This window comes from Sinocyclocheilus rhinocerous, unplaced genomic scaffold, assembly GCF_001515625.1.
Source record: "Sinocyclocheilus rhinocerous isolate Xijiao unplaced genomic scaffold, SAMN03320098_v1.1 scaffold222, whole genome shotgun sequence".
Taxonomy (NCBI): domain Eukaryota; kingdom Metazoa; phylum Chordata; class Actinopteri; order Cypriniformes; family Cyprinidae; genus Sinocyclocheilus; species Sinocyclocheilus rhinocerous.
The window spans coordinates 1,115,483-1,141,784 of NW_015625652.1; the positions used below are offsets into that span (position 1 = coordinate 1,115,483).

Below are 26,302 nucleotides of genomic sequence, written 5' to 3' on the forward strand. Positions count from 1 at the left end.
TATTCAGCAAGGCTGCATTAAATTGATCAAAAAGACAGTAAGGACATAAATAAATGCTGTTCTTTAGAATTTTTTATTCATCAGGAAATTCTGAAGAGTATCACAGTCTCCACAAAGATTTTATGACGCACATATTTTTTCAACATTAATAATAATAATAATAAGTAGAAAAAATGTTTGTTGAGCACCAAATCAGTCAGTATATTAGAATGATTTGAAGCATCATGTGACACTGAAGACAGGAGTAACCATCAAAGGAATAAACTACTAATATGTTTGAAATATATTAAAATATCAAGCATTTATTTTAAATTATAATAATAATGATAATATTTCACAGTATTACTGTTTTTACTTTATTTTTGATTAAATAAATTCAGCTTCTTAGGAGATTTAAAAACATGAAAAATATTACCAACCCTGAACATTTTAACAGTAATGTATATCTGTGATAGTTTTGCTTCTTTAAAAGAAAAGAGCTTCATAGTCAGAACTAAGAGACATTTTTATTGTACATTTATAGTCTAGTTTTCTGTTCAACAAGTGTGTTGTACACACAGTGTTCTGTCTCAGCAGTAAACAAGTTTTGTGTCTGATAAATAGCAATAATTCCAAGAATGAAGGTTTTGTTCACTTTTCCTTGAACCTCTGAGGTGCTGTTCACAGAGATGTATCATTTGCAGCTATTACTGTTCAGCGTTTCAGTAGATGAAAAAGTCTGCCCCACAGGGACCACTTAATGTCATTTGTCCAATTTCATATTTTATCCATCAAGCTGTAGTAATTCTTCCTTTCTTTGTATTTGACATAATCGTCTTGTCTGTGCAGTCTCTCTTTTTCATTCTGCTTTTCTCTTTTTTCCATCCCTTTTGCAGAAAAAGCCACTAAACGCCGTTTTACTAAAATTAAAAAGTCCCAAGCTGTGGACCCTCAGGTGGAATCCAGACACAGAGAAAGCCCTCCTCGGGGTACTTCATCTTATTCATTAGTCGATGATGTACCTTAAAGGTGAAGTGTGTCATTTTTGTGCCACACAACATAATTGCAAAAAATATTGTTTTCAAACAGGTTTCCTTAAAGTATTGTAACATTGAAAACTACACACTTCACCCTTTTACCATAGTATTACTTGGATATTCCTTTAGATCTTTAATGGATGTCAACATGTGCTTGCATGTTTTTTAGGTTTCACTCTTGAAAACAACTCATTTAGAGTAGCTGGTTAAAGCTTTAAGTGTCATTTAGTTTTTTCCTGATCATTGTATGATTTTAACTCTCATTTGGTGACGTCTACCTGTTTTACGAACTTCTTTCATGTTGTTTTTCTTCCTTTGTTCATTCCCCTTATAAAACGTAGTCCCTGTTAAACCCACCCCTAAACCTCGTAGCAAAGCACTTGATAGGGTGAGCCAGTTGTCCAATCAGAGGGCATCCCACAACACGAGTCCTGAACATGATGCAGTAAATGAGAAGATGCTATCGCCTGACCATAGTTACTCTTTAGAGGAGCAGAGGGTCTCAGAGGAAGACTCTTGCTGCGTACCAAGTCCAGCGCCTGATAACCCCTCCAGTACATCAGGACACAAGAGTCCCATTCACTCTGGTTCTGATGAGTTGTCTGTGGAAAGCGATGCTAGTGATTCAGTCGAGAGAGAAGATGGTATCAGTAGATTGTTATTTTGATATTTAATGTTTTGTGGGAGTTTACTTACCATTATTGGCTTTATTTCTTCGTAAGTTTACCGTAATACATAATTATATGCAGTAATTAAGCACAACAGACCAGAGCTGTTGTTTTAGTTTTATGTAATTGTAGCTGCAGTGTTTGCAGGACCAGTTTTTGCTGTAAACAAATCCTTGGAATAGTGCCTGTTTGAAGAACATGTAGTGCCAGTTAGTAATTTCTCTGATGTCTAGTTAATTGAATATGTGCTGCTCAGAATAATAATGTGCCACACAGAGGGCCAATATATCAAACAGTGGATTTACTCATAAGAATTTTATTTTTTTTAAGAAGTCTGCTAAATTATGTAGACATTCTTTTGTATGTTTTGACATTTTGAAATTTTTAGAAATGCATGTCACTGAATTGCTTCTGTTCAGTGGCTAGTGAAATAAAAAGTCTATTCTGGATAGTTTTATTTATTTGAAGGGTAAAGAACAAACAATAACTTTTACAGTATGTTGTACTTTTTAAAGAAGGTCTGGTTTGGAAAAATGGATTGTAATGTAATACTTATGTTTCCTTGACTTGTAGGGATGTCATCAACAGGAAAGTCCTTCCTGAAGTCTCTGAGGAAGACTCCGTCCATTAAGGAGGTGGATGAAGAACAGCCGAAGGAGCTATTCTTGGAGGATGAAGGGAATAGAGACCAAGTCATCTTTAGCAGAGACAGTCTTGAGCCTGAAGGTCAGTCTCTTTTAACTATTTCATAATATTTATCTTCACTCTTTTTATTTGACCTGTAATTGCTTCTTTACAGATTCTGTGATGGTGTCTGGTATGGTATCAAGTGCAGGTGTTCTAGGGCTGGATACATTGGATGAGGATGAGAATATCAGGTTTTTATCCAACCTGAAGAAAGAATCCTCTTCTTCCATTGACTATCCCAGAGTGAATCAAGAACAGGAGCCATCCACCCCCACCAGCCCACAAAGGTGCACCAAGAAATGAAAAAAGCTCTATGTGACTTAAAGCATAATGAATTCCAAGGATGCTTTCTGTGAAGGAGTATTTGCATGTGTCCCTTCTTTAAATTTAGTTTCACCGTGTTCCTTTCAGAAGAGAAGAAATGGATTCAACAAATGAAGAAGAACAGAGAAATAATAAAGACTCTGCTGGTAAGAGCAAAGCAGAGAGAAATTGAAAGGGATGTGTTTTGTTGTTATTGCTTTCCGAAGCAATAAAACACTTGTATATTGCTTCTCTGTCAGCATCGCCTGCATATAGTGAAGATTTTGAGGAAGAGGCCAGCGAGAAAAGTGACGAGGTGCCTCAAGAGAAGGTGAATATAAATTTTAAATGCACTTTAAGCCTATGAAATGAGCTCTGCCTTAAAAACTGGTGAATTCAGTAGTGAGTTATCTAGAGATGCATGGATACAAATGCAGGTCCCTATCTACATTTTTGCAATATATGCTGAGTTAATATTAAACAATATTTTAAAGAGTGCTGGACAAATAATCAAAGTAGAAACAAAAGATTTTGCAACAGATTGAAATTGAATGGTGCACTTGGTATGTTTTTATTTTATTTATTTATAATTATTTTGTTTTATATAAATTTTTATTTATTGATATTTTGATATATTGATATTTTATTTATGCATTTGTTCTTGCAAATAAAATAATTATGTAAAGTGTTTTTTTTACACATTTACACTAAAACACCAATAGTAATCCATCTCTAAATTAATAGTAAATTTGACAAATTCTTAAAATGACAAAAGGTAATTACTGTAGTCATTGGTGGCCTAGAAAAAGCTGTTTTATTTTATATTAGGTCAGTCACCTTCTCATGGGGGGCTGCTGGGGTCTTTTATAGAATTATGGATGGCATTTATTTCTTTATTTATATATGTAAAATATTAGGGAGATAACTTTTTTTTGCTCTTCTTTTTTTTTTCAGAAACCTGAAAGACAAGGGATGCTGGCCAAAGGTAAACAACAATTTACAGTGTGTAATAATGTTGTGAATGGTCATATCAGGAGGTGAAAGGCTGTTCTTACTGTTCTTATGTCCCAGTGTCACTGCATGACTCTCTCAATTCCACGGATGGAGCATTGCCTCCTGCAGTTCCCAGTTTGGCACCCGGGAAAGAAAAATGGCCAGGCATCAAACAAACAGAGATGCCAGCATTGGAACCTGCAGGTTTGAGAATCTTTGAGAGTTTCTTTGCTTCAAGCTTGTATTGTTGAAGTAAACTTGCAACAAGTGATTTAACTCATTTTCTCCGCCATATCTAAGTTCAGTCATATGGTCAGAGTGGAGGGAGTGAGATGGAGGCTCTGCAGGAGGCATACAGGCAGATCAGCAGCTCAGCAGGGGAGTGTGAGGACAAACGAGCCGAGGGCAGCAGGACTCCCTTCTCTCTCTCTACACTTCAGCCTGCCTCCACCGTGGAGTCAGGTCAGACTCAGCACCTAGCTAATTGTTGCCAGTCACCATGAGCATGTCTTCGCTTTAAACCTTTTAATTTGCAGCTTTTTCACCACAAATGCTTCCAGTTATGCTTGAAACCGAAGGACGTGAGGTTTTTAGCATTGGCTTTGTTTGCGGCATGAGTCCCGCTAGCTGACTCTAAACAACTCCATTTTGTTGAGGATGTCACAATGACTATTTTTCCTGGAATCTCAAAGTCTTCTATTAGAGGTCTGTTACCCTGATCGAAAATGAACGGAGGGGGTGGCGGACTAAACTACTGCCTCTGGCATTTCTTTCTAATTCTTTCTCACATGTTTTTCAGTGCCTTGTTTTGGCAGCAAATCCATGTAAAGCTTGCCAAAGCAAGAACAGAAATGTTGTTCTTTTTGTAAATATTTAGCATGAAAGAGCAATAAATTATTGCATTATTAAGATCGACCCTTTTACAAGCACTATTTCTTAAAGAAAATGTATAAATTTAAGAGCACATTATACTTTTAATCAGAAAGGATGCATTTAATTGATCAAAAGTGACAATAAAGACATTTACAATATTATAAACCATTTCTGATTCAAATAAATGCTGTTCTTTTGAACTTTTAATGCATTAAATAATCCTGAAAGAAATATCATGGTTTCCACACAAATATTAAGCATCACAGCTGTTTTCAGCATTAATAATAATGAGAATTTTTTTTTCAGCACCAAATCAGCATATTACAATGATTTCTGAAAGATCATGTGACACTGAAAACTGGAGTAATGGCTGGAGTAACCGCTTACTGGTCACTGCCAAGGTCCAGAGAGACACAGCCATGCACACCAAATCCCTATCATTCTAAATAAAGCTTACCACTGAAAATTGGCTAGTGTGATTCTGGCCTAGGTGAAATTTTTGTCACCAGGGTCTCGTTTATGTACCACAGATTTACCCACTGCTGAGGAATTGATGCGTCCGATTGGACCAGGCTCTGGATTCACCTGTGGCTTCTCTCTCCAGCCCATAATGTGAGTTCACTAGTTACCTTCACACACTATGAGTCATGTGTTCTCATTTCAGCAGCTTTAGAAGTTTTTGTCTTACAGTGGGGCTGTGCCTCAAGGCAGCGAGAATCATAGTCCATTAAGGATGTCTTCAGACGGGAGCCCTTTCAGTTCTGCTAATGAGGGCTGTGGAGGGGGTAATGCAGCTGGTCTTACAGGAGAGGACCATCCAGCCTCTCTTCAATACACTCAGAAGAGCATCGCTGAGGAGATCAAACGGCTGATGCAGGAACAGGACAGCTTCTCCGTGGAACCACCTCCTGTCAAGCCCAAGAAGCGCCAGGTTAGACTCTGCTATTATGAGTCATTTGCCTCATGAATTTCCTCTGTAAATTAGATCCTGTAATTTCTGGGGTTTTGATAAATGAAAACGGAAAGATAGAAGCACAGACTCTGCAAAGTAAATGAGGTATAATTTTAGCGGCTAACTACTTGGCTTCTTTATTCACATCAAATGTGATAATCACATTTATGAAGATTATAATGGAATATTAACTTCTCTCTCAGGTTCCTGCCAGAAACAATGCGTTTGCATCAGCTCACTCTAGAAAAACTCCTGTTCCATCAGCGAGGGCCAAAAAACCTGAGAGCAGGCCATTACCCAGAGCACCTGCACCCAGCAGAACCAGCCAAGCTGCTAAACCTCCATCTCCTCTAACACAGAGGAAAACTCAGAACCAGCCCCCTAAAAAGACTCAAAACCTCAGCCAAACACAAACAGTCAAAGGTACCTGGGTTAACTTCATCAAAACTGTCATATTCAACCTCAAAATTAAATGACACAAAAAAATGCATAAAGAAAACGACTTTTATTTTCATTATCATTTAATTTATACATTTTCATTGCTTTCATTAAATTGTAATATTTTCATGACAGCTGACATGACTTAAATACTCATTAAATATTCCTAAACACTTTAATTTAATGCAAACATTTATATATAATTATTTACTAGGGCTGTCAGTCAGTTAGCAGTTTTAATTACATTAAATTTAGATGCGTTAATCAATTCATTCATAGTAATTCACAAATACAGATATTCACCAAAATAAAGATAATTATTCAGTTATTTAGTAATTGTTCAAATAATGAGAATTTAAGGGGAAAATAATCTTAATTGTTATCAAAAATAATGTCACAATGAATGAACAATATAAAATATATTTTGTTTTTCTTATAATTTTTGGCATAAAAGATGCCTGTTAAATTCACAGCCATATTTGCTTGCTTGGTAATAAATGGTCCATCTTGAGTTTTTTTGCATCTCTTACAGGTTTAGACACAAGTTTAGAACTAAGCAGTGAACTGGTTGCATCTGTGCAGTCCTTTGCTACATTCCTACAGCATCAGGTTGAAGCCAGCAGTCTACGGGATAACATCCCTCCTCGAGCAGACAGGATCACACCCGAAGCAGTGACAGGAGTGAGTTAACTGGGATTGAATCAGAGCATTGGATCAAATCCCCAAGCTCATTAACTTCCTGTTATGTTTGTCTGTCAGCACCAGGTGATGCAAGAGAAGATGGATAGTGGTTCGACCTTTCAGCAGGAGCGCTCGTCACTGGAGCGCTTCCGTCTCCAGCTCGCACAAAAAGAGAGAGAGCTCCATCTGAGGGAAGAACAATTACGGGAGGAGCACAAGCAAGAGCTTGCAGCCCTCAGACAGGAGAACTACGTGTTACAGAGCAAGGTGAGCCCCCATATAGCTGTAAAACCTACATAATATATTCCGAAACTTTTAAAATATAAGAATCTTTTGTTCTTTGGGGGATCATTCTGCCATGGCTCTACATCACCGGTGGGTAATTCTGTGTGGTCAGTTTTGTACAAACCTCAGGGAGCTGTCTGCTTTACCACTTTATAATTGCTGCTGACAGAGGACTTAAAAACCACTCAAGTTCATCTATTTTCCTGGCCTATTTATCCAGCCTTAAAGCACACATGAGCTTGTATCTTGTTAAAGAATCAATAGAAAACCTTCAGCTGTCTGGTAGCTCTCCTTAATGTGAATGTGGGGAAAATTGTATGTTTGCCACAATAAGTGTGTTTGGTAAAAAGGGCAGTCTATACTTGCAGGTGAATGCTTTGGTAAAGTAATCATAGCGTCTATAGCAAACATATTTCTGTGGCTACTCTGCCCATGGAGATTTTTACTAAGCTATGATGAATTGAGCTTTTAGCACAAATGCATTTGCTAAGGTTTATTCTAGGCATTTGTTTGAATACCCTCAAAGACTTATTAAACAGAAAAAACATTGTTTAATAAAAGCCATGCTGTGCTCAGTATTTGGTAGTGCTTTTTGTTGCACTAGCAAATAATGACCCTCAACAAAAGTCAACCTTGGATTCAATAGGAAATGAATATAAGACATGGGGGCATGCAGCATTTTATTTACCCTTCTGGAGAAGTATAAATGGTGATTATCGACAACAGATCTAAGGAAGAATAATTCTTATATAAAGTGCTTTTGTGGAATGGCACCATAAACATATTTAAAGGACAATTGTTCCTGGAGCAACCTGGGGTTAAGGGCACAATGGTGGTGATTCACAGCTCACTCCTTACTGAGCCACTAAACTACATCATTAGACCTTTTGAAATTGTTAAATAACCACCTAATCATGATTATTTGATCTAACCAGGCTTAAGATAACAATAATGATTCATTCATTTTTAACTTCCTATTACTTGATTGTAATGTAAAATAAAAGAACTTAAAGCAAGTCTACAAAGGCTATTTTCCCACAACCTTGGCATTGCTAGTGCATTGCTCTGCGGTTTGAGCTACAGAAATGCCCTTTCTGATGCAGTAGTGTTATGTGAATGCTCCATACTTTACAAATTGGCTGTCTTGGGAGGTTTTCTGAATATGATCCGAGAGCTCAACAAGCTCTGTTCACTTTTACATTTACATAGTCGATAGTCCTAAATGTTTTTGCCAGGTTACCAGCTTCAGAGGTGATGAAATTGTTTCCTCCAGATTTAGAATAAAGAGAATATAAATTTTTCCAGCTTTCTTCCTTTGTGTGAAAAAATAAAACCCTTATATTTTTTGCTGACATGAGCAAAAAATACAATTAAATCATTAATCACAGTTATTTTCATGACAGTTACCTGCCATAGTGAAATCATTGTGATTAAACAGCCATATTTACCTGGAACTAAATGTTTTTTTTTTCAGCACAAAAAAGCAGGTGTTTATTTGAAACATATAATGATTCAAATTATTTGTTGTTGCTGTTTTGTAACCAGTTCATTTACATGGACCTGTCTAAACAAAGCAGCTTAATGAATTGGATTTACCAAAGCTAGGACAGTACATCTCTGGTTTATGCAAATGTTACAGCAATGTAGCAATGTCACAAAAAGAAAAGCATTAAATGGAAAAGCTACAGTATTAAAAAAATATGTATTTCCATGCTATTGAAAAATGTATAAGTTAGTAGCGTCATTATTTTGTAACTGCACCTAAAAACTGTGCCTAAAATCTGAGCAAACAATCCTTATTTATCCAAGTTAGGTTCTGAACTGTTAAATGCTAATTCCATAGCTACACCGTGCCGAGGAGGCCAGTAACATGCGAAAGTGGAGTTTTGGCGAAGCTTCGGACCCTGTGACTGAAGAGAAGCTCAAGCTGATAGAGAAAGAGATGAAGGAACAGGAGACTCTGATTCAGGGTTACCATCAGGTAAGTCTCTCTCTCTGTCTCTGCTCATTTTCTGCCATATATTAGAATGAGGCATGCTGAAACATGGCTCTTATGACGTGCATTCATTATATATTTTATATAGGTTTCATTTTCTTATCCTAATCCCTAGATGCTTTCTTTTTGTGAGGTCTTATGAATGTCAATGATTGATACAACACAAAACTCAGTAGTCTCTTATTTTTTAGATCATTTTACAGCATAATGAGGCATGTAATTAAACACAGTTCTTTTAAAATGACACTATTACCAGAATTTAGAATAACGATGATAATTACTTCTCACATTTTCTGTAATTACAGAAGAACTCATGACCTTTCCAGAAACCAATTACAATACATTTTTCTTATCTGGAACTATATTCAGTGTAATACATGCACTGAATATATTTGCATTTTGGTCATTAGTATTCATATGCTACAAATAGGTTCAGAGCAAAACATGTCTGAAACTTCTTTCTGATGATTTTAACTATAAAGGAGAATGAGAAGCTTTATCTGCAAATGAAAGCGCTCCAAGCTCAAAGCAAACAAAACGAGGAGGCTTTGTTCATGGAGAACCAGAGACTTCTCACTGAGCTTGCCCTCACCAGGTCAGTGCTCTAAAAGTGTCGGTAGAGTGATCTAATACATATCACATCGGGTTGTTACTATTCATGCTGTTCTTTGGAGCAGCTCATATAAAACCGATACATATTCATTCCCCAGGGACCGATTGAACATGAACAGCATTCAAAGAACCGTCGGAGGGAGAAGCATTGCTGACCAAAGCTTCAACATTGCAGATTTGACAAATCAGGTACAAGCCGCACAGGTAATTGATCTGCAGTACGTATGTCAACAGCTCTTCCAGAACCTAGTAAGCTGCCTACCTAGATAGCACTTTAGATGCATTCCTGATACAAAAGTCTTTGCGTGTAGAAAAAGGAGGAGCGACTGCAAGATGAGATCCACAGGTTAAAACAGGAGAAACAAGCGCTGCATGTAGACCTGGAGATGATGAGGAAAGAGCGGGACCTTGCCAGAGTTCAGACTGTCTGTACATCAGGTAAGAGCTTCAGATGTGGAAACATTATGGCGGCAGTCTATTTTCAGCAATGTAATTGTCATCTTGATGGCAACAAGCATCTGGATGTATCTGCCAGGTGATAAAGGTTTCGAGCTAAAGATGCTCCAGGAAAAACATCGAGAGGAAGTCACAGAGCTGAAGAAGAGACTGCAGTGGTATGCCGAGAACCAGGAGCTACTAGACAAAGATGCGGCCAGACTCCGAGCTGCCACCACTGAGACTCAAATGCTCACTGAGCAGGTGGAAAAGCTAAAAATGGAGGTCAGCAAGAGGGCCAATGAGCAACAAAGAAAGGCAAAAGAGAGAGCGGGTGAAGCTAAAAGAATCCAGGACCTGGAACGACAGGTCAGACACAGACTCTCCACATACTTTTGTTGTCTCATTCTGCAGGTACAGCTCATTCAGGGCACGTTCTTCTTTGTTCTCTGTTTGCGGAGAGGTGGAATTATCCAACCGTGTCTGTGAGTAACAGACCATCTGTCTGGATAGTCAGTTTTCTAAGCACTTTGTTTACCACCTTCTCTTCATGATAAACTCCTTTCTTTGACTGATGTGCACCTGGATGACTAAATTAATAACTTTACATTTAATTGGCGTAATGGTTAGTGTGCTCTCTCTATTCTTGTTGCTCATGTAGGTTTCGAGTCTGGCTTGCAACATTTCCAAAACCCTTAATTTTCCTGTCTGCTGTATCTATCCAATAATTAAATAATACTAAAAATAGTCATGAATGGATTTCTATTCCACTTCCTGAGTGTATTGCAATTATTGACATTAGCTGCCTCAATAGAACTTTTTGCATTCTGTTCCATCTATCACTCATGTTTCCATTTCCTGTCTCAGCTCAAACAGATGGAAGAGCTCTTGAAACGCAGGCATCCAAACTCCCTGCCAGCCCTGATCTTGGCCGCTGCGTCTACCGGCACAGAAGATAATGGATTAGATGTTCGTCCCCCAACTGCCCCTCATTCCTCCAAGACAGCAGCTCTGTTGGAGAGACGTGTCCATCGACTGGAGGCGGAGCTAGAGGGCCGCGATGAAGCAGCCAAACGCAGTCTCAGAACAATGGAACAAGAGTATCACAGAATCAAAGTATTCATTTCAGATTTAGTACAAAAGGAATTTAGTTTAAAAGCACTGAACGTTCAATCCGTACAATCTATCAAATCAAAACAAGTTTGAACTATTGGAACTTGGTGACGCTGAGCTCACTGACTGAAGTACAGTGTTTTCGTTCTTAATTAGTAATGGAGAAAGCAACTCAAAACTACTTATCTTTTTTCCAAGCATGTTATTTACCAGAGCTCACAGCTGGATCAATCTATTTCCAGAAAATAATGTTTGCCAAGGAAATTAGGTTTCTATTTAAAGTCCTTTGCGCAGGGCTTTGAGTGTGCTGTCAGAATGTCATCGTTTCTCTCATTTCTAAACTCTGCTGTGTGCCCACATGACTTTAATGTTAGAAATAGAAACTGCCATAAGAATGCCATGTAATGCTGCGTTCAAGTCCTCCTGGGACGTTCGTACTTACGAGTTGACAAGTCGTAATTACGACGTCAGGTGCGTTCAAGTCAGTTTAGTCGGCACAAGATGGCGGTGTACCTTCTTTTAATAAATTACAAGAAAATACAACAGGGTCTGTTAACTCTGCTTATAGAAAATGAAGAGCAAAGAATTCGCATCAGGTGTGTTTTGCGTTTTTAATATTTTTAAAACATGCAACATGGCAAATCAAAAGATTTTTCACCTATAGGTGCAAAAATGATAGCATTTTTTTACTTGGATTTCATTAACTAGCTGCGTAACAAGAACATGACCAATTTAAGTTTATAGGACAACTAAACTATCAATTTAAACAAAAATGTACCGTCAACTACAGACGTTGCATCCATCGATTCCGCCATGTTTCTCATTGACACGCCCCCAACTCGGAAACTCGGGGCTTAAAGAAAATTTTGAGTTTCCCACTCGTAATAACGACTTTGTGGTGGCGTTCATGTGCGTTCAATTCATAAATACGATCTATCCGACATGACTTGAACGCACCCTAAGGCTTGGTGATAAACATTATATATTTGCTTATATACACACTACACTACTGTTCAAAGGGTCAGGGACATTAAGATTTTTTTTGTTTTTGAGTCTCTTATTTTTACCAAGGCTGCATTAATCAAATAACAGTGATATAACAGTTTAAAATACTATTTTCTATTTTAATATATTTCAAGATGTAATTTATTCCTTTCATGGCAAAGCTGAGTTTTCAGCAGCCATTACTCCAGTCTTCAGTGTTATGTGATCCTTCAGAAATCATTTTAAAATGCTATTTTTTTATGGAAACTGTGATAATTTTTTTTTTTCTTTGATGAATGGAAAGTTCAAAAAACAACATTCATTTGGAATAAATTATTTGCTATTTTTACAATCTTTACAATGAAGATTGTGTCAAAGCAGCTTTACTGTATTAAACACGGAAATAGTGTCGAAATAGTGTGCCGTTCTCCTCTGGCCAGACGAAACCAGCAGTTTAATTCTAGGTTGCAACAAAGTCAGATTGTGCAGAGGACTCATCTTTCATAACAGTTTTTCATAACAATAAAAGTATACTTTTTTTTTTTTTTGTATTGACCTCAAACTTTTGAATGGTAGTTTAAAATAAAACTAAAATAATATTGTTTTTAAAATAAAACAATATTGTAAATATATAGTCCATAAAGACTGTAGAATTAGTAAGTTTGGTTCATTATCATGAATCAGTTCAAACTGTCCATTTTAGTGAATTGTTAATTTTGAGCAGTATGTTATTTTGGGCCAGCTCAATTAAATATGTCTGCATTTAATATGTGTCCTTCTCTCCATCTTCAGCTGCAGTATGAACAGCAGATCTCAGATCTGGAGCAGCGTTTGGCTGAGAAGAACCAGAACAATCAAGTCATCTCCTCAGAATTGTCTACGTCACAAACTCAGGGGTTGAAAGCAGAGATGGAGGAAGTGAAGAAGGCCTATCAGAAGCAAGGGAGTTCCCTCAAGGCAGAGGTGGCCTCTCTGCAAGAACAACTCCGCCAGGCCCAGTCTTTGACGCAAGCAGACAAACCTGCCCGCAGCCCCTCACGGCACCAGCTCCATGCGGAGGCGGCACAAGCAACCCGCATTGAGAGACTGACCCAGGAACTGAGCTCCAAGAGCCGCACTATTCAGGAGCTGAGCCGTACTGTAGAGCGCCTGCAGAGGGAGAGGAGAACCATGCTGTCGGGTCCTGGCTTCGATCGCGCCGCCAATGAACCCAAGCGACATTTGGGTACAGCCAAAGAGCCCAAAAAACCTGCAGCTGAGACTTTCCCCCCTACCCAAGATGAGAAAGACTACCATCCCGGAGCATTCTCAGGATCACACATCTCAGAGGTGCAACTGGAGAATGATAGTTTGAGGATAAGATTGGAACAGCTAGAGATGCAGAAAGAACAAGAGAAAGCTTCCTTGCAGGCTGCAGTCGCACATGCACAGAGTCAGCTCCTCAGGTAAAGTCTTTTGGAGTGCTTCAGTCATGTTTTTATAAACCTTTTACAGCACCCTTGAAGTGTTCTGAACAAAAGATGAACAATAGCTCACAGGGCCCTACTACAAGAAATCAAATTCCACAATTCTCTTCACAGAATTTGAGTTTGTCAACTCCACAAGCCAAAAAAAAGAAAGAAATTATATTTGTCATCAAGAAAATTAAGGCCACTGTAATAGTAATGAAAATCAGCCCATCGTCCCAACAGTTAATTCAGTATAAATATTCAGCACAACAAATGATGATAATGACTTGAAAACTTTACTTTAAAATATAAATAAAATATAATTTTCTATACTTTACAACAAGATACAGGCAGTTGGGGGTGAGTGGCTTAAATGTGCTTAATTGTAAAACTATTGTTAGATTGCAAAAAAACATAATGGTCTTAAAATAAAAATAAATTAAGCTTTATTTTCATTATTATATTAAAAAGTATTATAATAATATAAACAATATAATAACATTTATTATATAATAATATAAAAAAATATGAATAATTGAAATGCACTGTAGGATGTAAAGAATGTATATAATTTTCAGTAACATTATTCAGAATCAGTCATCTCTGAATCTCAATTAATGACACGCATTAATTACATTCTAATAATTTATCTTTTTTTCAGGATTCAGGAGCAGAATGCTGAGCAGCTTGCCTCGGTCAAGGCTGAGCATCATAAAGAGATTGAACGCCTCCTGGCTTGCCATGCCCTTGAGCATTCCTCCTCCAAAGTCGCTGAACTCACCAATCAAGTGAACACACAGGAGGTCGGTCACTCCAACAGTTATATTTATATGGCTATGTGCATTTATTTGGTGCTAAGTGTTGCCTTGGCCTGGTACTAGAAACACCAAGGTCATGGGTTTGTTTGCTAAGAAAAAATTATATAATTGTAAGTCACTTTGAATAAATCATGTAATGAAGCCTTGAATTCTCAATTTCTCTATTCAGATCATAGTGCAGCATTTACAGGGGCAAGTGAAGGAGCTCCAGGGAGCCAAAGATGCTCTGGCTGTGTCTAAGATCAGAGAGGAAACCCTGCAGAATCAGGTAGTGAGACTTTGCCACCAAGGTTTAGTGATTCAGTTTCCATTCTTTTTTTTTTTTACAGATTTTTAATTTCCTCTTCATGACTTCCTGTTATGTGTATGTCAATAGCTGTCGAAGCTTCTAGAAGAGCTGAAACAGGCCAAAGAAGCTCACAGTCCTGAACTACGACACTTCACTAGCCTGGAGCAGAAGATTCAGTCCATGGAGCTCCGTTATAATCAGCGTGAGAAACAGCTTCAGCAGGTAACACTCTCACACACACCTACAAACACTATACATACACTTCAGTTCAAAAGGTTTGGTTCAGTAAGATTTTTTTTTTAATTAAGCAATACATTTATTAAGCAAGGATCCATTAAACTGATCAAAAGTTACAGCAAAGAGATTTAGAATGTTCCGAAGAATTTCTATTTCTGCTAACTTTCTGCTCCTCAAAGAAACCTGAAAAAAACTATCACGGCTTCCACAAAAATATTAAGCAACTTTCAGCATTGATAATAATATGAAATGTTTCTTGAGCAGCAAATCAGCATATTAGAATGATTTCTGAAGGATCATGTGACACTGAAGACTGGAGTAAAGATGCTGAAAATTCAGCTTTGCCATCACAGCAATAAATTACATTTTAAAACATATTGAAATAATTCAAATTGTATATATATTTTACAATATTACTGTATTTTTGATCAAATAAATGCAGTCTTGATGAGCATAAGTAATTTCTTTGAAAAACAAAATTTTTTAGTGACCCCAAACTTCTCAACATGTGTACTAATATGTACTGCACACACATGGACTGTAAACAGTCAGCGCACATCTAGTTTTCTGTTGCTCTACAGCAGTGGTCGCCAACCCGTCGATCGCGATCGACTGGTACCAGTATATAGTGTTTTTTAATGGATCTCAACAGCAGTCTGTTGATTGACAGCCTCTGCACTATGATTGAGTGCACTGATGTCAGGTGGCGTTGTGTTTCCAGGTGATTGCAGACACACGGCGGGTGGTGGAACAGGAGCAGCAAGGTGAGGTGGAGCGCTGGAAGAGACTCGCTCAAGGCAGGACTAAAGAGCTGGAGGTCTTCAGACTGGAGCTGGACTCCATACTGGACGTGCTTCGTGAACTCCAGAGACAGGGTGTAGTCATTCCTGTCCCAGAACACACCTCCACCACCACCCACACATACCTGCCCCTCCGATCCTGAGCTGTCTTTGCATCACTCAGAACACTCAAATCTCTATGTCTCTTGCTAGCAGAATTCCTGTGACAGAACTAATCATTGATTTAAATCTGTGGGAATATTTATAATTATATATTGTACAAACATTATTTAATTATTGTCAAGGAACATGAAGGGTGTGTAACATCAAATACAAACAATTTGGTGTTAGTAATTTGTAGCATAAATCCAAATGTTATTTTGTATTAAAGTTTATTATTATTTGCACATTTTGTCCTGTTTTGCTGCTCCGTTGGTTTTACAACATACGCTTGAGCAGAATCCAGAAAACCTGAACAAACAGCAGTAAAATTGCTGTTGATACACCACCCACATAAGAGTTACAAAAAAAATGCTGAACTCAAAAGCTCAACCTAAAAGTATGTTTGAACAACAAATACTGCAGACATCATGATTTATTACTCGCCTTAATGCTGGGCTCAGAGGACATGGTCTGAATGCTAATAAACTACTAAAGAACATAAATTGCTTGAGTGGCTGGAGATGGAGCTGCAGTGTTGTGTGATGATTGATAAGAGCTGATCAGCATGCAGCACTGTTTATATAAACACCAAGGGTCCTGATAAAATACAATTTAATTGGGCACACACAGGATACATTTGAGGAGAAGTCGTGGAGTATAAAGAATTTAAGTTCAAGTTCAGTTTATTTATAGAGCACATTTAAAAATGGCCGCAGGCCAACCAAAACGCTGTACAAGAAAAGATAAAATTAAAAAAGTTGAGTACACAAATAGCAGCAAAACAGTTAAAACTGAACAATCTTATAAACTAAAAGCAACAGAGAATAAATGAGTTTTGAGACATGACTTGAACTCAGACAAAGTGGAAGCCGATCTAATATAGAGTGGGAGCTTGTTCCACAATGTGGGGCCGGCCACTTCAAAGACTCGGTTTCCCCTCGATTTTAGCCAGGTTCTGGGTATCTGAAGGAGTTGTTTACCTTCGGATCTAAGGCCTTTGGTGGGAGAGTACAGGTGAAGTAGATCGGACAAGTAAGAAGGTGCTAAGTCGTTTAATGATTTATACACCAGTAATACAATTTTAAACTCAATTCTAAAATGAATCGGAAGCCAGTGAAGAGATCTCAGAAGGAGGGGTAGCGTCAGTAGCGGTTTTTGGCACGGGCGAACCGGGCAGTCGCCCGGGGCGTTCGTGAATGAAATGACCGAAACGGTACATATCTTGTTAGTGAACGAAATGAATGAGAGTGTACCTGGTCAGTCGGCCATTTAGCATGTCAATCTCAATCAGCAATCAGCAGAAAGCAGATGCAAAGCGCAGTTATAGGTACTGTACACATACGCTTGTTTATATATTCATATTTAGCATACAGAACATAACTCCACGTTTAATCCCCAATTGTCTGACCAAACAATTAAAATGTTAATTATGCAAGAAAACCTTGTGCTTTGGTCATCTGAACAACTTTATTTATTTAATGAGTAGATTATGCACACATTTTAATAAAGCCAAATCAGTTTTTGTAACAAGTGAATATGTTCGTTGACTTAAGACACAACACATAAGACACTCTTTTTTGCCACCTGCCTGGCGTATTTATGTAATATGAAGAAATGGTCACTGAACGAATCAGTGAACGAATCTGAATGAATCATTTTGGTGAACGAATCTGTTGAAAGAATCAAAATTTCCATCACTACCGTGCACAGAAGCTGTGTGAGAAGGGGAGCGGGCACGGCGCGGGGGACAGTTCACCTCTGGGTCTCTCCCAAATGGAACGGACAGGGGGGGATCCACTGTATAGAGCAATACTGTAATCAATGTAGAACCGCCACTGGGTAGTGTGATCAAATTTCCTCCTTCCCTTCAGGAATCTCACCGCAGCATTTTGAACGACCTGTAAACATGCCGTTTGGGACTTAGATATACCAAAATAGAGGGAATTGCAATAATCCAGGCGAGAGGTAATGAAAGCATGGATCAAATCTCCAAGGAACGCTTGGGAAGAAAGGATTTGATTTTCGATAGAGAACGAAGACAGAAAAAGCTGGACCCAATGGCCGTGCTAATCTGCTTGTCGAATTTGAGGCCACTATCTACCATCACACCTAGATTCCGTACCTGGGGAGAAATGAATTGATTTAAAGATTCAAGGTCAAGGTGATTTCTTGGCCTGGATTCTGAGGGGTCAAAAACAATGACTTCTGTTTTGTCTGAGTTCAAAAAAAGAAAGTTCTTGGCAAGCCAAGCGTTCACATCCTCAAGACATGCTGTTAGATTGCCAAGAGCACTCTTATTTTTCCTAGACACAGGCATATAGATTTGCATAACAGTGAAATGAGACATTATGTTTCCTGAAGATGGAACCCAGAGGGAGAAGATAGAGAGAAAAAAGGACAGGAGCTAAGACAGAGCCTTGAGGCACACCACAGGATAGATTGTGAAGGGAAGAAGAAAAACGTCCTATTTTTACAGAGAAACGTCTATTGGTTAAAAAAGATTTAAACCAACTTAAAACAGCCCCCACTAGCCCAACGCAGAACTCCAGCCGAGAGATAAGGATCTTATGATCGACAGTATCGAAAGCAGAGGACAGGTCTAACATTACTAAAATGACAGAATCTCCCGAATCTGTAGCCATAAAAATATCATTAAGAACTCTTACAAGAGCGGATTCTGTGCTGTGCAGTGATTTAAACCCAGACTGAAACTTGACTCAAGAATATGATTGTCAGTCAGGAAGGTCTGGAGCTGTAAGAACACAATTTTTTCCAATATCTTGGAAATAAATGGCAAAATGGAGATCGGACGAAAATTTGATGGAATAGATGCATCAAGTGAGGGTTTCTTTAGTACAGATGTAACCGTGGCAATTTTCAAACTTGAAGGTATAGCTCCTTCAAGCAAAGATTTGTTAAATAGCAACACCAGCCCAGGGCCGACAGTGTCAAAAATTTGTCTCAGATAGTGAGGATGTATCGTATCATACGAACAAAAGGCAGGTTTAAGTTTAAACATCACTTCCTTTAAAGAATGTAGAGAGACAGGATTGAAAGAAGTCCACAGGGCAGGTGAATTCATCTCTATCTGTATTTCCTGATCAGAGACCTGAAACTGGGCCCTCAAACTTGAAAATGTATTGCCAAAATAACTAGAGAAATCCTCACAAAGTGCCAAAGACGGGCAGTGAAGAGAATGAGTTGATGACAGAAAAAATAGCTTTTGGGGTGTGGTGATGTTTCTCAATCAGTTTAGAAAAATAGTAAACCTTAGCTTTCTTAACAGCATTCTGAAAAAAATAGGCAGTTCTTAAAGATCTCGTAATGAAATCTGTAATTTGTCCTTTTTTGTAATTCTTCCTTTCTGCTTTCCTGCATGACTGTCTCAAGGAACGAATACTATGATGAACCCACGGCTCCGATTTAGATATAGATTTTGACTTAAAGAGCTTAAAGGGAGCTGTAAGGTTTAAAGTATCTGTCCAGGCAGTATTTAAAATGATAAAGTGATGTTCAGCATCAAGATCAAATAATAGAGACTAATGATAAAAGAGGGTTGACCTCATTATAGAGCTTGACAAAATCCTCACAAAAATGAGGCAAATATGCACGGGCTTGTGTAGTATCAGAAGCAGGTGTAAGAGAAAGTAATGGAAGAGACATTTTAAATAAAATAGGAAAATGATCAGAAATAACTGAATCAACGACTTCAACGTCAGTTATAGATAGACCATATGACAAAATTAGGTCCAAAATGTGTCCATGAGTATGTGTGGGATGATTAACCCACTGCAGCAGGTTAAAAGAGTCAATGATGTTTAAAAACTCAGAAGTTAGCTGCTTAGAGGGGCAACATACATGGACATTTAAATGGACGTGTATGTTGTAAATAAGGATGTTTAGTGATCAAATCCCCTACAAACTCTGAAAGCTCTACTATGAAGTCTTTGATTAGATGTGGTGGCCGATAGATCAGAGCTAAGACCACAGGTTCAGAAGTAAAACCTGACATTCAAAACTCGTGAAGGGTGGAAGATAACAGTCGGCATCGAGGTCTGAAAGAATCTTTAGCAATGATGACGCCTCTGCCTGATGATCGCGGAGCATTGTAAAAGTGATAGTCGGCTGGAACAAGTTCAGAATATGGACTGAAGTCCCCTACCTTCACCCAGGTCTCGGTGATAAACAGAAAATCCAGGTCGTGAGCTGTAATAAAATCGTTGAGGATGTAGATGTACGTCTTGTTTACCAGAGAGTGAGCGTTTATCAGCACAATTTTTGGGGAGCGTAGAATGGTGCACAAAGCCGATGCTTTGCTCAGAGGGCAGAGGTTAGCAGTATTTACGCCCTCACAGCGCGGCCGGATAATGATCCGAGAGTGGAAATTTTCCGCTTGAAGCAGAGTCAGGAGAAGCAGAAGCAGTGAATTTAAGTGACAAATTTGCTTGATACAAGCAAAATCACTACCTTTGAAATTTGCATAATCACAAAATAAAGAAAGTCAATTAATGATTCAGAATAAATGCCGTACTGATAACCTGCCAATCTTCAGCTAGTGTCACATTTGATGTCTGTTCAAAGCTGTCACCTATCTAAATTATTAATTATTTGTCTGCAAGTTTGAAGGTGAAATATTGTCACTCTGTAAATCTGTAAATTATCTTTTTATTTTTCCTCAGGCAAAGTTTTCATCAGTGTTCGTTTTTATTTTGTTGATAGTTAATAATGACCTGTACTGTAATAATAGTAATAATCCTGAATGTCCTAAATTTTTAAAAGGTTAAAACATTGTATGTGATCCCCATTGTTCTGCACTATAAATTACAACAGTAATAGACTTTTTTTTTTTTCATTTTCTGAAGAAATAAGTGGTGCTTTCTCATCACCTGTCACCTGAGTGTTCATGGTTGCCAGCACATTGCTCAGTGGTCGCTAAGGTTTTCTGATTGGTTGCTAAGTAGCAACTTTCTAATCCAAGTTAAGACATTATGTTCCCTATATTGGTCCCTCAATGTACGTCTATTTGATTTGTCTTATCATCTGTCAGCTTAAAAGTCAGGTCAAAATGTAATAAAACAAGCTGTATAATGTGAGGTTTTTTTCAGGTGTGGATTTATGTAAAAGTTTCACCACGGGAAGCTTTGCACTGAATTTTATTGGCATGTAGGTGTTCAATAAAATGGGAGACAGAACTGAAGTATTCAGTTGCTCCGGCAGCTCAGGCAGCTGTATTCAGACAAATACAGAGAGTTAGTATGCAAGTATACTGCAGATATACTGCAGAAAGCCACTGATTAAGTTGACAGGTGCAGACAGCGAGCTATTTTCTACTCAGGCATTTGCTCACACAACAAGGCCAGAGAACCAGGCAATTTGCTGCAATTTTTCCATTAGGCTACATAAGTACAATGCTGCATAAAGCATCTTCCAAATGCACATCAAGAGATTTTTTTTTAATCATGCTGATAGTAGAAATGAAGTGTGAACCAATAAGGCATTGCAATCTACTAGAATGTCTTCCTACAACCGGAAACAACATCCTTGTCCTTGAGTTCATTGTTTTTCTTTAAATATCTGGCATTTTCTCCCAACAGTCTTTTAGCATGCTGTCGCTGCTGTCAAGAACATATTCGCCAAATCCCATTCGTGCAATCCCACCTTTTTTTATCTTGCGGACTGACATCATGAGTCACTGTAGACCCCAGATGTCAGAAAATAGCTCAGCCTTAAAGCGTGCGCTGCAAAAGCAGAGCTTTTGAGCAAAACACCATCACTCTTCACTTTTAGAGATCACAGGCTGAGTTGAAGACAATAATGGAGCCATAATGAGTGAAAAAGGCCATCTTTAAACTGGTGGATTAGTCAATGATATGATGGGTACAGCATGGACGGGCCTCCTCCATTATGATCGGTGGATCGCCCAGTAGTAAATCTTCATCCCCCAACACAGAGTTCAGTTCTGAGTTCACGAAGTTGGGAATGTTGAAATGCGCCAAGAGTGCAGCCTCTCGTTCCGCCCTGGTGTCCATGACCATGCTTTGCACGACTAGGCCGACCGTTTCCACTTGGTCTCTGGAGTCGCCGCTGCCTGTACGTCCATGGGTGGCACCAGCAGTGGCCCTGCCTCCTTCTCGCTCTTCTTCGTTTATGTAACAGTGAAAAAAAGACCGGGACTCTTCCAGTAATGGGCGAGAGAGACTCGTTCGGGTGTCTGCCTCACGTTGGCGGCCCAGACCCTCGGCGCAGCTTGTGAGACGCATTCGTTTCTCATAAGGCTCCGCGGCCCTGAGGGATTGAGACAGGAGCGTTGAACTCAAAGCCTCATCACCAGGTTTAAACAGCTTTATTTCCCTTTTCTAATTGAGGTGAAATGAGCACTGGTGCTTCTGGAGTGTGGGAGTACCCTCATCTTATATTCTATCCTACTTCTGTGTCTGTGTGTGTGTGTGGGAGCACATATTCCTATCCTCTCTTTTCAATGATCTTGAGTGTAAGAGGTTTCTGTTGGTCTGTGTTAATGGATGACTCACATCTATAGAGCAGTTTAATTAAAAAAGCACTAAACAGACTGTCAGCCCGGCCCCTGAGTTTCCCAACTGCTCCATTAGACCAGAGGCTGGGGACTAATAGTGCTGCACTATTATAACTGAGTGTAATTACATGCAATAAACAATAAACGCCCTTAGAATTATTTGCCCAATACATTTGAATGTAGAAAGAGGGCATTATTGGGCATTAATTTGCTTTTAAATGAATTCTGGTTGGTTACCAGAACACAGACAGAGATAACTGTTGTGTTTGTGTATGTGCATGCATATGGGTGCATTTGTGCGCATTAATAAACATGAGCATGCGACAAGACTAGGATAGATTGGATTAAAACAGCATGAAATGAAATGATTGTCGCAGTGCCTATATTTCTGAGTTTATGAAGGTTAAAGTTGCCAGAATTCATGCTAATTAGACCAAGATTTGAGATTGTTGTTGGTTTAATCAAAGTTTCCTGAAAAGAATCTTTGTTGGTCTAAAGAAGTGTTACATCGGAGACACTGACCTAGCAGAGAGCTAATGAGAGTGAGGGAGGCCTCTAACACGGACACACACACACACACAGAGCTCTCTCTGAAGCTAAGGATAATGAGGCAGCTAGGTGGCCAAAACTCAGGCAGCGGGAAACAGAAAAAACACTGGCTTGGTCCAGTACATCGTGCTTGTGGTGCAGATGTGAGAGAGATGAATTGACCTATTGAGAATTTACACTGTCTGCACTTTTGTTTGGTCTGTTCTGTCCTGTCCTTGCCACAAAGCTGGTATTTCACAGAATATTAAAATATATACTTACTCTGGGTGTGGTGCTCCTGTTTTGGTCAGAAGAGTCAGAACAAAAAACATAAAAATGACAAAAACTGCAAGACCCACCCAAAAGCCGATCACAATGGAATCTGCAGGAGGAAACAAACTGGAATAAAACAGCACAAAATGAAATTGTAGCAGTGCCTATATTTTTGAGTTTATGAAGGTTAAAGTTGCCAGACTTCATGCTAATTGGACCAAGGTTTCAGACCGTTGTTGGTTTAATCAAAGTTTCCTGAAAATAATCTTTGTTGGTCTGAAGGAGTGTTAAATCGGAGACACCGACCTACTGTAGCAGAGAACTAATGAGAGTGAGGGAGGACGCAAACACGCACAAACACACACACACACAGAGCTCTCTCTGAAGCTAAGGATAATGAGGCATCTAGGTGGCCAAAGCGCAGGCGGCGGGAAACAGAAAAACCATGCTGAAACACTGGCTTGGTACAGTGCATTGTGCTTGTGGTGCAGATGTGAGAGAGATGAACTGACCTATTGGGAATTTACACTGCCTGCACTTTTGTTTAGTCTGTTCTGTCCTGTCCTTGCCACAAAGCCTGATAAACAAAACTGGTATTTCACAGATTTTCGAATATATACTTACTCTGGGTGTGGTGCTCCTGTTTTGGTCAGAAGAGTCAGAACAAAAAACATAAAAATGACAAAAACTGCTAGACCCACCCAAAAGCCGATCACAATGGAATCTGCAGGAGGAAACAAAGCTGAGTGACATAAAAATGCAACTGAATTTTTTTCTGTTACCGTCTCTACTCTACCCCAAATTACTTAAAATGAGAAAAAAAAAATATATATATATATATAAATATATATATGTTTCCGGTTTTTAGATTTTTAACTGACAAGGTTACTACATATTGCATGTATAGATGACATGCAACTATTTATGTGATTTTATTTCTATATATATATATATACACACACACACAAACACACATACATTTGCAATGTCATAATATATAAATGCTACGTTTTAATGGCATAATACACAGTGTAGCTATAAACAATTATATTTACACATACATTTTTAAATATATTTACATAAATATCTGCATAATTGTTACTGTACTGTGTGCTGGATAAACTTTTGTTTTTCATTACACATTTTTAAAGTAGCATTTTTTATATTTAAACATTCATCTCACAGTATCTTACCATTGTCCCACAGAAAAAGATGACAAACACATCAAGCTATAATGGACTAAATGCTGCAAACACTTACATCGATGTGCTTTGAGTCCCTCAAAAGACACAGGTTCTTCGTCGTCGTAGTATTCGTAGCTCCATTCATAATTGTGATTTGGTATACTAGTGCTGTTTAAATGCTGGAACCTCGGCATCTTCAATCACAGATCAAAACTGCTAATAAGAGCGCTTACGGAAAAGAAACATCACAGTTTCTCACAGCAGTCGGTGCTACAACACAATCATCTGCTGCATCCAGAGCTGAGAACGTAAGCAGCTGTTTTAACACCGACACTGCCAACGAATTCATCCTTATCCTGCGAACATCTCACGTCTGCGTGCTCAAAGGCTAAAGTCAAAGAAAATGTGGTGTAGGTGGGCGTTCTGTGAGTAGCACCGCTACTCGTGAGGTCTCCAGTGGTCTCGAGAGAACGTTGGCTACTGAATATATGATGAGATCACGCATCTCTCTCATCCATCAGCTCGCGTGTGAATGGAGAGATTTCACGCGCCGCGGGGGGCATCCGAGAGCGCTTCTTTCTTTCTTTAAATATTTTACAGCCTATGATATGTTTTACATTTATAATATACGCTTGGCATTTGTCACACTTTTTACCTTAATATTTTCGGTACAGCATAGTTTTTATTTTTTATTTCTACTCTTTCTGTATGGGCACTAACCTAAGTCTTGGTAAAAAAAAAAAAATAAGTCTAGGAAAAAATACAGCTCATCGAACGTACTTTTCTTTTGTGACAACATGCCCCATTGTGTTACACTACCCACTTATTTTTCAGCGCGGAAGTAAGCTATTTTCAGTGAATGTGCGAGACTTCTGATTCATTAGCCGCAAAGTGCAGTAAACGGTACAACTATTTGCGCTTCAAATCGGTGTGTTTATAATTACGACAATAAAAGATTAAAGATTAAAATAAAAATATACGAAACAAATAACGGGGAACGAACTGACACCGGAAGCCTCGCACATTTAACGTTACGTTATAAATGGACGCTCCCGCTCTTGTCTAGGTGGATATGGGATAAGTTGTCACAATTAAAATATTTTAGGGGTATCTGCAACATTTTTAAAGAAATATGAAACGATTCGTGAAAAGGGAGAAACCAAAAGGTAAAATAAATATCAAATCATGGTTTTGGGCAAAATAACTAGACATGAATTCATCATTCTTTTTAACAAGTGGCAACTTTTTTTGTAAAGGCTAATGACAAGTTCCAGCTGTTAATATCTAAACCTTTTAAACATGGGTTCATACTGTAGTGGTTAATACCAACCTCTTTACGCAACTGGATAATCCTTCATTTCTGTAATTTGAGTAATGTGCTGTTCCTGGGCCAGTTATTGATTGGAGATGCAAGGTGACCCTGTCTTATGTCGCTGAGACAAGAACATAGAGATAAAAAATGACATCTGGGCTGCGTTCAGCCCTGACAAAAACGGTGCAAAACGTTTTTTAAACGGAAACGGTGGTGCGTTGAACACTCTGTTCTGATGACGCAAGAGTTGCAACTATGGCAGCTGAGAAGGCCATTCTTTGTGTTCTTTTTGAAGAATTTTCGGAGCCTGATGAAATCGGTATAAATACGTGTTTAATACTGCAAAATACGCCCAATGGTACAGTCATTGCCCTTGCCGTCCAGAATAAAAGAGAACATCCCAATTGAGTGAAGGGATTTGTGGAAACTGTGGTTCCTAATTATTGTGATCCAACATTTGCCTCGCATTTCAGGATGAAAAGACAAACATTTCAGGTGAAGGATAATCCACTTCTTACCTCCAAGACTGTGTTATGATCTATATGACCTTATTATTTTTATTGTGAGTATTAGGCTTATCATTATTGCTGATCACTGTTGTTGTGCTATGATATTGTAATATTTACCATTATATAATCAGAGGGGTATAGAAAAGTTTATGAAAGTGTCACTCCATAATACAATAGCAAAATATATAAATATGT

At 38.5% G+C, this 26,302-nt stretch overlaps 2 protein-coding genes across 8 annotated transcripts in view; one reads left to right on the plus strand and one right to left on the minus strand.

Moving 5' to 3' along the window:
* The window catches only part of cep162 (centrosomal protein 162), a 21,713-nt gene extending 5,502 nt beyond the window's left edge, over positions 1–16,211 (plus strand). Inside the window, exons 1-25 of one of the 7 annotated variants that reach the window (XM_016508518.1) lie at positions 728–968; positions 1,358–1,660; positions 2,258–2,410; positions 2,484–2,658; positions 2,783–2,841; positions 2,935–3,005; positions 3,629–3,659; positions 3,746–3,871; positions 3,968–4,129; positions 5,071–5,152; positions 5,231–5,471; positions 5,696–5,915; positions 6,463–6,611; positions 6,690–6,878; positions 8,740–8,877; positions 9,375–9,487; positions 9,603–9,708; positions 9,816–9,942; positions 10,040–10,224; positions 10,807–11,055; positions 12,829–13,481; positions 14,146–14,287; positions 14,472–14,573; positions 14,679–14,813; positions 15,550–16,211. In XM_016508518.1, coding sequence (XP_016364004.1) covers positions 1,474–1,660; positions 2,258–2,410; positions 2,484–2,658; positions 2,783–2,841; positions 2,935–3,005; positions 3,629–3,659; positions 3,746–3,871; positions 3,968–4,129; positions 5,071–5,152; positions 5,231–5,471; positions 5,696–5,915; positions 6,463–6,611; positions 6,690–6,878; positions 8,740–8,877; positions 9,375–9,487; positions 9,603–9,708; positions 9,816–9,942; positions 10,040–10,224; positions 10,807–11,055; positions 12,829–13,481; positions 14,146–14,287; positions 14,472–14,573; positions 14,679–14,813; positions 15,550–15,771 — 4,017 coding nt within the window. In that variant the 5' untranslated portion in view covers positions 728–968; positions 1,358–1,473 and the 3' untranslated portion in view covers positions 15,772–16,211. Of the gene's footprint in view, positions 1–727; positions 969–1,357; positions 1,661–2,257; positions 2,411–2,483; positions 2,659–2,782; positions 2,842–2,934; positions 3,006–3,628; positions 3,660–3,745; positions 3,872–3,967; positions 4,130–5,070; positions 5,153–5,230; positions 5,472–5,695; positions 5,916–6,462; positions 6,612–6,689; positions 6,879–8,739; positions 8,878–9,374; positions 9,488–9,602; positions 9,709–9,815; positions 9,943–10,039; positions 10,309–10,806; positions 11,056–12,828; positions 13,482–14,145; positions 14,288–14,471; positions 14,574–14,678; positions 14,814–15,549 lie in introns of those variants that run through there. The other 6 variants (XM_016508513.1, XM_016508506.1, XM_016508490.1 and 3 more) reach the window with 6 other exon arrangements.
* A 5,121-nt stretch (positions 16,212–21,332) lies between these two features.
* Positions 21,333–24,733, minus strand: mrap2a (melanocortin 2 receptor accessory protein 2a). Its single transcript, XM_016508546.1, has 3 exons — positions 24,363–24,733; positions 23,727–23,826; positions 21,333–22,054 (listed from the first exon to the last, which is right to left on the minus strand). Exons 1-3 carry the CDS (start codon positions 24,478–24,480, stop codon positions 21,628–21,630), a joined length of 645 nt encoding a protein of 214 aa, XP_016364032.1. The 5' UTR covers positions 24,481–24,733; the 3' UTR covers positions 21,333–21,627.
* Positions 24,734–26,302: the final 1,569 nt, after the last annotated feature.